Raw genomic sequence first — 12343 nt, 5'->3', positions numbered from 1 at the left:
ATTTTGCTGCTATGAAGGCAGAAACACAAAGAGGATGATTAAAATGTGAGAGAACCAGAAATGATGCTCTCTGAGGAAAACCTGAGGATCTGGGCATGCCTGGAGACTAGTAGGCCTGACAGCTACCTGACTATAATATTTGGAGCAGCCATTAGAGATACTTCTTCTCTATAAAAAGTCATGAACCTCTCAACTGGAAAATAGGTGTCAGGTGACTAAAGAGCTGAGACAACAGGTGTTAGTAACTGGAACTACTCTAAGCAGAAGCAATTTATGGAGCTGGGTACTAGGAGCATGAGGCCTCTGAGGTCTACCACCTCAGGAGAGGCCTCAGAGAAGCCTACAGGGTCATAAACCACGACAGTGAAAGCTAGCTAGTGACGGATTCATTCAGTCTGTCTGTCTTATGTTCTGGACTTCTGATTGACCTGGTGTGGCTCCACATAAGGTTCCATGTTCCCAAGATTTTTTTTGCTAACACAATGTTGGAAAAAACACTAAAAGCTGGTCACTTTAAAATAGGAAGAAATGAAACTCTATGGCTAAGTGGCAAGGTTATTTTTCAAACAGGATGACAGATGAAATTTAGGACAATGACTATGAATAGCAGTGACTAATTCTGTGCCATCCTTAGTATTAAAAAAAATCACTTTGCATCTATGGAGAAGGGAGAAATCAGGAGTGAGTGTGGTGATTTTTAAATGTCCTCCTTGGAGTCCCCATGTCCTCCTTGGAGTCCCTCATAACCTCTTCTAGCTATAATCAAAGTAGTTCTATTTTAATCTTTTTTGTCTGTTTCCCTAAAGGTCTAGTGACTTAAAAAGTTAGAAATCTGTTACCCTGGTTAACATGGAATTCAGATGTCACCCATTTCTAAGTGTCTAAGCTGAGCACACACGTAGGAGACTCAGGTAGAATGAACCCTCACTATGGCATCTTATTGTTGCTGCGGCAGTTGTCCTGTGCATTGCAGGATGCTGAGCAGTATCCCTTGATGCTGTGACATAGGGTTAAGGAAATAGGCTTTGGAGTCCGAAAAACTTGATGATCTGCTCTCTCCATCATCATTTCCTCATTTGAAAGAGCTGCAGTGGTGCAAAGGGCAGTGCATTATTCCTACTCCATTGGATGCCTGCAACATGCCCCTTGGAAGGCCAAACTGCTCCTGGGTGAGAACCACTGCTCTAAAGAAATCACTCTCTCACTGCCAACCTTTTTCTTAAAAAACACAATATTTCCATATATAATGTTAATTCAACTACTAAAAATTTTAAGTACAAAATATTAATGAAGACCTCCAATGAACAGAGAGCACAGACATTTTTGGCTAGGAAACAAAGGGTTCATTATTCTCAATACAGTCCCTAAATTTAAAAGAACACATTGAGTGTTAACACTGGAAAGTATCTACAGAAGCTTGAAATTGGAAGAATTATAAAATATATACCCCTTGTTGGAATAAGCCTTGTATTACTGATTTTTCCATTTTTGAATTTTCATCCATGGTTGAAACCAAAGGAGCAATGTCTTCCTGTGCGAATTTTTTAACTGCAGAAAAAAGAATCACTATTAAGTCTACGTTCAAGTGGTAGTCATTTTAATAATAACTATAATCATCATTGATAGTTTGCTGACAAACTTTAATTTTTAATTTAAGTTAAATGCATGTGAGTGCACTTATTCTTTTAAAGCAGAAATTATAAAGTTTCTTTAATATAGAAAAGTATAATTCTCCAACTCCCTTTGTAATCCTTGATGCCATTAAAAATAAATAACATATACAAAAAATATAAACAATACAGAAAGCATAAAATGAAAAATGAAAGCCTTATTCCCTGTTCTGGCTACCCACCCCTCTCCCCAAAGGTTACTATTTTTATGTTTATTATGTATTTTTTCTGAAAACTTTTCTTTGAACATCATCTGTATCTATACAGACACATGAATTATCCATTTATCTGTCAACTTATATCTCTACACAAAGGAATCATACGAAACACATTCAATCTTCTCCCCACGCATGTCTAGATCTTTCCATGCCAGCACACTCCATCTAACATGGGCCTTTGAATAGCTGCATGGCCACACAGAATGAGGTTTCTCCACCTCAGCACTATGGACACTTTGAGGCAGGTGAGTCTTTCTTGTGGAGTCGTCCTGTGAACTACAGGATGTTTAGCAGCATCCCTGGCCTTTATACAACTAGCTGCCCACAGTAGGTGCCCATTCCAAGGCTCTCTAAGAAACTTTTTAATAAAGCAGCTTCTGGCAAGAACTGGGGAAGCAGAGAACAGAGGTTGGGGGCCCTTCAACCAGACAACATTTTAGTCTATTGTTGTTTTTAACTTTTAGATATATATCACTATTTTTTTTTTTTAAAGTCAGAAAACTCCATTCACAAACTTAATGAATTCACCTTTCATCTGTCATATGTAATTTCATATTGCAGACCCCACTCATGACCAGAGGAGTAACAAGGTAAAGTGAGAAATGTACTCACCTGCACTCTTTATCATCATTTCCTCGTCTGTAAATGTTTGCAGTGGCACAAAGGGTAGTGCATTATTTCTGACACCAAGGACAGCTTCTGACTGGGAAGATTTTAGGACACAAGGAGGAATTTTCCAAGAAGACAGGCATGTTGGGAAGTTTCTTCTTAGCTTTAGGAACAGCCCCGATGAAAGAGGGAACACATACACACACATGAAAGTAAAAAAGTGATTGAACATCTGTTGCTTTGGGGATAATTTCATAACCCATTCTTATATTTCACCTCACCAAAATGAGAGCTTGACTTAGATTTTAAAATTCATTGTCTTTTGAACAAACACAAATTAGTTTAACATTATATCTTCTTTTCCCAGAAATTGGTGGCTAAGTTACTTTTTCCAATCAAGGAAACAGAGCTTTCTAGGTGGAACTCACTGTCAAAATGTATTTCTGAGTTCACTGACTTCTTGGATAGGGAAACTGGGATATAGCGCTGCTAATGTCTACCATTGACCACTGTCAAGAGCATTCTCTCATGGGGCACAGGAGCAACTGGGGGAGTGGCACTGCCTGCCCTGCAGCTGGCCCAAGCAGCTGTGCTTCAGTGTCTAGTTTTGTTTTCTCAGAGTCTCCTTAGTAAGAGACTATGCAGCATAAAGGTTAAGGATATAGGCTCTGAAATGTTAAAGAACTAGTCTCAACTCCTAGCATCTGATATTTAATAGCAATCTAGATGGGCAAGGGATTTTCTTCTACTGGTTCATTATAATTATACAAAATAGTGGAATTCAGATTGTGTTTGTAGCCGCCCATTGCTCTCTAACGCCAGTGCCGCCTCCAGCGTGCTGACCTCTACCTGAAGGAGAAAGGGGGTAAGTAGGGAGGTCTCTCTACCATGGCTCCTACAAAGCAGACTGCCTGCAAATCAGCCAGTGTAGCACCCAAGAAACAACAAGCTACAAAAGGTGCTCACAAGAGTGCATCCTCTACTGGAGGGGTGAAGAAACTTCATCATTATAGGCCTGGTACTGTGGCACTCCGTGAAATTAGACGTTATCAGAAGTTCTGATTCGCAAACTCCCCTTCCAGCATCTGGTGTGAGAAATTGCTCAGGATTTTAAAACAGATCTGCGCTTCCAGAGTGTAGCTACTGGTGCTTTGTAGGAGGCAAGTGAGGCCTATCTGGTTGGCCTTTTTGAAGACACCAACCTCTGTGCTATCCATGCAAAAAGTGTAACAATTATGCCAAAAGACATCTAACTAGAATGCTACAGTTGGAGAAAGTGCTTAAGAATTCATTATAATGGGAAACATTTCAATCTCAAAAAAATTTTTTTCTCTTATTCCTGTCATTGGTAGTTCTGAACATTAGATTTTTTCCCACGGGGTCAAAAGGTACCTAAGTATATGATTTGCGAGTGGAAAAATAGGGGACAGAAATCAGGTATTGGCTGTTTTTCCATTTTCATTTGTGTGTGAACTTTTAATATAAATGTGGGAATGTAAAGCATTAATGCAAGTCAAAATGTTTCAGTGAACCAGTTTCAGCAGCTCAACTTTATAACAATTATACATAAAAACTGTTAAATTTTTCTGGACAATGCCAGCATTTGGATTTTTTTTTTAAACAGGTAAATTTCTTATTGATAGCAACTAAATGGTATTTGTAGCATTTTTATTTACAGTAGATTCCATCCACTCACTATACTTTTCTGAGTTGTCCAATATGTAAGTATATGTTTTTAATATGAAGTCTTCTCTGCTGTTCCTGTAAGTTTACTTTTAAAATACATTAAACTATAAAAAAATAGTGGGATTCACTGTGATATATTTGTATATGTATATAACATTATTTGGTCCATTTCATGTGGCAAATGATTTTTAACTTCTTAGTTAAAACTTCTCAGAATCTGTTTCCTTTGGACTGGAAAAATGAAGATAATCCATTGGAGTTTTGAGAGGCTGAGTGAAACAATCCACAGAGAGGTTTTAGCCTAAGTATCTATCATACAGAAAGCACTCAGTAAACATTAATGACTGTTTCTACTACAACTTAGAAGTCAGTGGTGGTGGTGATAGCAGTAGTAATAGTATCAACCTTCAGCTACCACTGCTTGCCATCAGTACACCTCCCTGTTACTGTGTCCTGATGCCTCTGACAAATGTAATAATGAACTTTCTCAACAGTTTTGATTATACGCTGAAAAGCCGAGAAAAATGAAACAAGAGTCACTTCAATTAATATCACTGGCAATCTTAGTTACGTGTCAGCCAATCTTTGCAATTATGTGCCTAGGTGAAGACGTGTTCTACTCTGGATTCACCTGGGTAAAAGAAACATTGACCAGTCTGAAGAAAAACATGTCTTCATTTTTCTCATTACATTTTGTTATTGTTGTTTTTAAAATCAGGAGAAATGAGTTTAGGGAAAAGTTGCACAAACCTTTTTTCCCATTAGAAGACAGGAAACTCTGGACTACAAAGGGGAATACATGAGGTATTCTTCCTGATGAGATAGAAAGAAGTAAAAAAGAGGGTAAAGAAGTTCAAAGGGGCTCAAGATGGGGAGGAATGTTGTTAAGCAGCATAAGAAGGGGAAGTGGCAGCAACTGATACACAGGAGAACCAGAAGAAGGAAAGAAAAAAATGGAGAAGAGACGCAAGCATGGAGGTCATTTGGCTCAATGCTAGTGGCAGTCTTGGATGGTGTCCTCAATATAATCAAATGAATGAAAGAATGAGCCAACTAAACTCCATAAAATGCTCATGAAACTTGCCTATTCACTTCAAAAACTGCAACACACTGCCCACATTTCTTATTTCTAGAGATTATTTACTTCACTAAACCTACCACAGAATTCTTTGTCTCTTAGTCAGTGCCTCTGTACCTAAGCTGATATTTAAAAGAAAGCCCACCACTAAGAAAATTAAGAATTCAGTGGGTCTTAAATGACCCAGCTATATCACTCTTTGGTATATATCCTAAAGAATAAAGTCAATATACTGTAGCAATGCATGCCTATCACGTTTATAACAGCACGATTCACCATAGCCAAACTATAAAGCCTAGGTATCCATCGATGGATGAATGGGTAAAGAAAATGTGACATATGTAACAATAGAGTTGTATTCAGTCATAAAGAATGAAATTATGTCATTTGAAGGAAAATGGATGGAACTTAAGAACATTATGTGAAATAAGCCAAACTCGGAAAGTGAAGGGTCATAGTTTTTCTTATATGTGAAAGCCAGAGAGGAAAAAGGAAAAGAAAGGTGGGGGAGGGATCTCATCAAAATTGAAGGAAGATCAGAAGAGTAGAGGAAAGGAGCCAGGGGGAGGGAGGAAGAGAGGAAAACGGGAAATGCTGGGGAATGATATTGGATAAATCATATTGTTATATTGTGTGCATGTACGTATATGTAACAATGAATCCACTATTATGTGTAATTATAATGTACCAATAATATGGAAAAAATGATCCAGTGCATCTTATGATAATACCTATTTTTCCTGATAACAGTTGCGAATCCCTTAGTCTCAATATCGTTACTGACAAAGTATATGACAACTTCAACACCGAGTAATTCTTTTAGATACAAAGACAAGAAAACAGAGGTAAAATGACTTTTAAAAATGCATAAAATAGTAAGCAATCACAGGTAAGATTGCTGAAAATGTTTATCATAAAATACAGGGATGATAAGCTAAGTGAATGGAATCCATTTTTAGTCAAAGTACTAAGAGACATTATCTACCAGACAGGAGGAAACTTTGTTAAATATGAATCTTTAATAAAGGGAACTGTCCTTTGCTTGCCTTTAGACTCACAGCCAAGATGTCGATGTTGATTTTCTAGCATGCTCTGCCTTTTGGTGGTGCCTACAGCTGCTGCAGCTCTGGGGTTCACTCCATCAAAATGATTTTCCACAGTTATAACCCATTGCACCACATCATCACATTTTTTTGTGTAGAGCAGCAATTGCTACTTGATGAAATAATGGTTATTTATGCCTTGCCAGATAGGTGTCAGAGCTTGAGTCTGATCTGTTCTGTACTCAACTGACCAGAGTTCTGTTGCACTTGGAAATGCTGATGATCAAACCCGGACAGAAAAATAAAGACTATGAACTTGGTTGGGGGGTGGGGAATAATACCTTTATTTCATAAATCTCTAACCAAAATATAGCCATGTCCCCATATCTTGGGCAGCATGTTATGGTAGTATTAGCAGCATCTGTAAACTCTACTACCAAAAGAAATTACATCTATTTTCATATTATATCAAGTGGATGCCCATAGCTTAAGATACTGTTTGTGCTCACCATGACTTTGAAATTGCAACAGCTATTATAACGACTGCCAGGTCTTATTTAAGAAGCACATATTACTAAATCAAATTTTAAAATATTTTATAATTGTTTTATTATAATTGATTTCCTTTATAATCCCATATCTTTCGTGTTATACATTTTAAAAAATTTTGGAAAAGATATAAACTTCACTGCATTGCTGTATACTCTTTTTTTTTTCTTTGGTTCTGGGGACTGAACCTGTGGCACTTAACCACTGAGCCACATCTCCCCCCTCACCTGCCCACACTTTTTTCCCCCAACCCTTTTTTTGTATTTTATTTAGAGACAGATCTCAACTGAGTTGCTAAGTGCCTCGATAAGCTGCTACGGCTGGCTTTGAACTCACAATTCTCCTGCCTCAGCCTCCCAAACCACTGGGATTACAGGTGTGTGCCACTGCACCTAGCTGCTGTACACTCCTTTGCAGGAAGCCATTTGAGAAATACATGAGGATCTTCTCTAGCATGAAGTCAGGGAGAGTTAGGCCACAGCAACAGATTGCCAATGCATGTGACCTTCCTTCCCCTCTGCTAGGAAGGTTCCTCACAGTAGCTCTGGAGACGGGCGTAACCTGTTAGGAACTGAACAGCCCACCTTTAACCTTTTTTGGAGAAGAACATTCCATAGAATCTCTTTGATGTTTCCGGATATACATAAAGCAGGCAAGGGCTTCATTTTGTCTAGAAGCTCAACCTGTCTGATCAGCTTCCCTGTCCTGCCCCTGCTTTTGAAACTACTTTCTGTGTTTTGTGGTTTTTAGCCATTTTATTTCTCTTAGCTTTTATTTCTCAGCCAGCCCATTCCATGGAGGGGAACCCCATTCCCACCACCCTCACGGGACGTGGGTGGGACTCCTTACTCATGGCACAAACAAGTTAAGAACACCTGATTAATGGCAAGAATGTTCTGGTAAACCTTTTGCTAAACTCAAACTTAGCCACCGTGTTAGTCATCACTCCTTCTCCACTATGCTCTAGCATAATAAAGTACTGTTTCAGCATATCTAAAGTACTTCAAGTCTAGAAGCTTCCACAATGCATGAAAGGCAAAGGCAGACGTAACAAGAAGTTATACTGACCAACAAGGACAGAACCAATGAGGCTATCCCAAGGAAATGCTTCCATACAACACAACAGCGTGTCACCTTAAATCCCCACAGACACTGGTTCCTTCTGAGGGTGCACTTCTGCCTCTTTCCTCTCTGAGAGGGACTATCTGCCCACTGTCAACTCAGATGTCCATCACTAGAGAGCATGACAAAAGGCTGCTTCCCTCTCAGCTTCTGAGAACATTCCTCCTTCCTGGAGTGAAGGCGACTTTGCTCCAAGTACACACTTCCCCGGAAGTTCACTCAGGTGGAAATTGTTCCTTCTCTCACAATCTGCCTTTCTAGAGGTGAGGGGTCTCTTAACTCCTACTACTTTGTGAAGCTTCAAGAACATTATACCTGCATCCTCTTGTGGGAGGAAGGAGGAAGGGGAGGGAGTGAGAGAGGAGACGATTTCCCTTGACACTCAGGATAACAATCAACAGCACCCTTTCCCACCCTTCACCCCAGCATCTCTGTCCTCCTGGACAATTTCCCTTGTTTATTGAACTTCACCCACAAATAGCCTCTCTACCCAACACCAACCGGGAGTTTTGGAAGGTCAGAGTCCATGAGGCTAACTTGACACTGGCCCTGACCTCTTCTCACACCCAGTGACTTTTCCAATTTTATCAGCCATCTGCTCCAAGTCATCCCTCAGTATTCTCTCTAGAAGTCTCCATTTCAGATCACAGCTTCCTGTCCCTCTAGCTTGCCTGCTAACTATGACACTGAACTTGTTTCTGAATATTACCAGTTCTCCAGCCTCTTCAACTCATCTAACTTCTTTCTCTCCAGCTGTCCGTCCTGCCTGCACTACCTCCACTACCCAGCATCGGCTCCACAGTTGATCTTTGCCAACATTTACTTCACTATACACGAAACATTCTTACCCCTATTTTCTTCTCCTTTAAAAAACTCTGTGTTGAGATGCTGTCCTTTCAGAAGACCTGCATGCAGGCTCATCCCATTTCTCTCCAACCAGCTCCCCTACGTGTGAGCACCTGAAATAACCATGTTCAAACATCACTGTGACCTCTCAGTCAGGAGACACACAGGGAGCCTCATACAAATATAAGTCCATGGCCACCAACACCCTCAACTCAGTGCTCAAGACTGTCTGCACCTGAGTATCTGCACTCAGTCCCTTTCCTGAGCTTTAAATGACGACCTCAAATCCACACTCTGCTCGAAGGCCCACCCTTCATGGTCAGTTAGTACTTCTCCTGGTAGAGAAGATAAATGCCAACAAGCGGAACCAACACAAGTGCTCACTGCTACACCCACAAACTGTACTGCATCTGCATTTCCCCCTTCTTCTCTCATGTTAGTGTCCCTTCTCTCAAGGCCAGTCCTCCAGCTCTTCTCTGGGTCCCATTCTTCCTGCCCTCTCAGGATCCTCAGTCACCAGTTTTGCCTTCTCATCTTTGCCATTTCCCTTTAAGCCTTTCATTGGCATGACAACAACCTGCAGATTCTCCCCATCTTGTCTTGTTCTCACTGACCTTGCCTCCACTTCTAACTACTATCCTTTCTCTCCCTCACCCACATACCCAAATATTGCCAAAGCATGGCTTTATTTGCTGTCTCCATGTGTCACCCCGTTCACTCCTCAACCCCCTATCTCAAGATGCCCACCCGCCACCAATTACCAGAAGCTCATCTCAGTCAGATCACCAGACATCTCTGTGTTCTTCAGGCTTCCTTGTATTTGTTCTCAACAGATTCAGTCCACCAAGAACATCTTCACCCTGCCTTTGCTCCTGTGCCCAATTCCCATGTCTTGTTTCTGCCCTATTTTCCTCCAGTTCTGAACTGTCTTACAGCTTCCTCATCACTACTTGGTCCTGAAGTGTGAAGGAAAGTGGGGGAGAGGGAGGAGAAATTCTTTATCCTGTGGGTTGGAGTGTAAATCACTGGCATAATATCTTGGGACAATTTAATGAGAGCAAAAATAAAGATATGCTATGACTGAAGTATGTATCCTCCAAAATTTAGAGGTTGAAGCTTAATGGCTAATATGATGGTGTTAAGAAGTGGGGCCAAGCCAGGTGCAGGGAGGCTGAGGCAGGAGGATTTCGAGTTCAAAGCCAGCCTCAGCCAAAAGCGAGGCGCTAAGCAATGAGACCCTGTCTCTAAATAAAATACAAAATAGGGCTGGGGATGTGGCTCAGTGGTCAAGTGCCCCCAAGTTCAATCACCGGTACCCCCCCCCCCAAAAAAAAGAAGTGGGGCCTTTTGAAGCTGATGAGGCCATGAGGTTTTTCCCGGCATGAACATAAAAGACGCTTCACATGGCATTCAGCTCATTTGCCCTTCTGCATTCTGCCTTGTGAGGACACTTGTCCTTAGTAAGGAAAGTCCTCACCAGACAACTGAGCCTGCTGGCACCTTGATTCTGGACTTCCCAGTTTTCAGAACTGTGAAGAACAAACTTCTGTTCTTTATAATCCAGTCAATAGTATTCTAACAGCCCAAAACAGACCAAGACCTTACTATGGAAAGGTCCCATAATTTTTACTTTAGTTCATATGAACAAGTACACAAATGCAAAGGATGCAGTGGTGTTTGTAAGGGTCAAAAATAAAAAGCCTTATTATCAACATAGGAATGCATAAATTGTAATATATTGACTCAAGAGAATATTTTACAGGAGTTAAAGTGAAGGGGGAGCTACATGTATAATTTTTTTTTTTTGTCAACACAAGTTTAACTTTAGTTGCTTAGTGAATTTTGAATTAGCTCCCTTTAGTGGTAAATACAACACTTTGTAATTGGTGTAGAAACTAAACAAATCAGGCTTTTCCCTTGATTTGTGTGTAAAGTACCAGTTTTATTTACAAAGTAGTTAAGTAAACTTTAAAGTCTGCTTTGTAGCAGTGAGACTGATATCTTTCATAGATAAATTTTGACAATATTGAGCACAAAAATGATTTGTTCAGGATAACAACATTTATGTACACTTTTAAAACACACTAAATGACGGCATATATTCTTAAAGGTACATGCAGATGCAGTAGAAGTTCCTGACATGAACGGGAAGCACACATACCAGCTTCAGAATTGGGATTACAGAAGGAGTATGAAGTGTGGGTTTATGATAGCATTGTTTTATTTGTTTAAATATAAATCTATATCAAAAGTGGGTTCACTGATAGTTATACTAGTTCCTGCACTATTCATTATATTAGAAATATTTTTTAAAACTTTGATGTTTAGACCTTTTAAAGTATGTATAATTGACTGAATCATGTATGCTTTGGGATTTCAAAGTAGGCTTGCCTTTAAAAGCCTAGAAGTAAATTTTGGATAATGTGTTCACCGTGATATTACAGAACCATCTTATGGATTTCTTAAGAATTTAACTGACAAATAAAATGACACATAATTAAACTGAAGAGATTGGTTTAGGGCTGTGGCTTTGGCTCAGTGGTATCACACTTGCCTGGCATGTGTGAGGCGCTGGGTTCGATTCTCAGCACCACATATAAATAAATAAAATAAAGGTCTATCAACAACTAAAAAAAGTATTTAAAAAAAAGAGATTGGTTTATTCTGAGAATATCTACCAACTACTCTATTACTGTCTACAAAACAAGTGCTCCTGAGATTTAAATCAGAGGTTTCCAATGCTGGGGGTCAGGAAGTGAGACCCTAAAGAATGGTGCTTGACATCCTGAGTTAAACCAAAGGAATGGCTTCAAGGTCTTTCTGACTCCCCTCCCCCATCTCCAACCTCTCTCCTAAAGAGCAGAGAGCTAAGGTTCACCTTATCTGACCAAGGGAAGTCCCTTCAGAAGGAAGGTAATGTACCGCCCTTTCTCTTCCACCACCATAATTTTATCAAACAGGGAAGATTAACTTGCAGGATGGAAGACTGGAGCAACATCACCTGTGCAGATCCTGTTAACTTTGTATTACCTGTTCTTTGGGCCCATTCATCTCCCTAAAAACCATTTACATGTTTTCTTCCTTATCTTTGGTTTTGCTTTTCATGGTTTTAGTTACCTGTGATCTGAAAATATTATCTGGAAAATTCCAGAAATAAACAACTAGAAAGTTCTAAATTGCATGCCATTCTGAGTATAATGAAAGATGGTAGAGACCATCTTGCTTTGTCCAATAAGGACTGAATGATCCCTGTGTCCTGCTGCATTTGCTGGCCCATTAATCACTTAATCCCTTAATAGACATGTAGGCTGTACTGTTGCTATGTGGCAGTGGTTGTGTTCAAATAACTCTTAAAGCACTTAACATAGGCCCAAAGTACAAGAGAAACAATGCTGGCAATTCAAACATGGAGAAGCAAGAACACAAGTGCATGCTTTAAGTGAAAAGGTAAAAGCTTGATTTAATAAGGAAAGAGGAAAACTGTACACTGAGGTTGCTAACAACTACAGTAAGAATGAATCC

At 39.8% G+C, this 12343-nt stretch overlaps 1 protein-coding gene and 1 pseudogene across 4 annotated transcripts in view; one reads left to right on the top strand and one right to left on the bottom strand.

Annotated features, from left to right (window-relative positions):
- The window catches only part of ACADSB (acyl-CoA dehydrogenase short/branched chain), a 41738-nt gene that overhangs the window by 18884 nt on the left and 10511 nt on the right, over positions 1–12343 (bottom strand). For 2 of the 3 annotated variants that reach the window (XM_081267777.1, XM_081267778.1), the window contains exons 2-3: positions 2501–2660; positions 1448–1548 (exon numbers count right to left, since the gene is read on the bottom strand). The exons of the other annotated variant lie outside the window; for it this stretch is intronic. In XM_081267777.1, coding sequence (XP_081123903.1) covers positions 1448–1548; positions 2501–2660 — 261 coding nt within the window. The remainder of the gene's footprint in view (positions 1–1447; positions 1549–2500; positions 2661–12343) is intronic. 3 annotated transcript variants of the gene reach the window in all.
- LOC308634159 (histone H3.3A-like) lies at positions 2693–3750 on the top strand (annotated as a pseudogene). Its single transcript has one exon. The product of its transcript is annotated as a histone H3.3A-like (transcript).

Source organism: Spermophilus citellus (genome assembly GCF_964194105.1).
Source record: "Spermophilus citellus genome assembly, chromosome: 15".
In the NCBI taxonomy this organism is placed as follows: Eukaryota; Metazoa; Chordata; class Mammalia; order Rodentia; family Sciuridae; genus Spermophilus; species Spermophilus citellus.
This window is presented reverse-complemented; position numbering and strand designations above follow the sequence as displayed.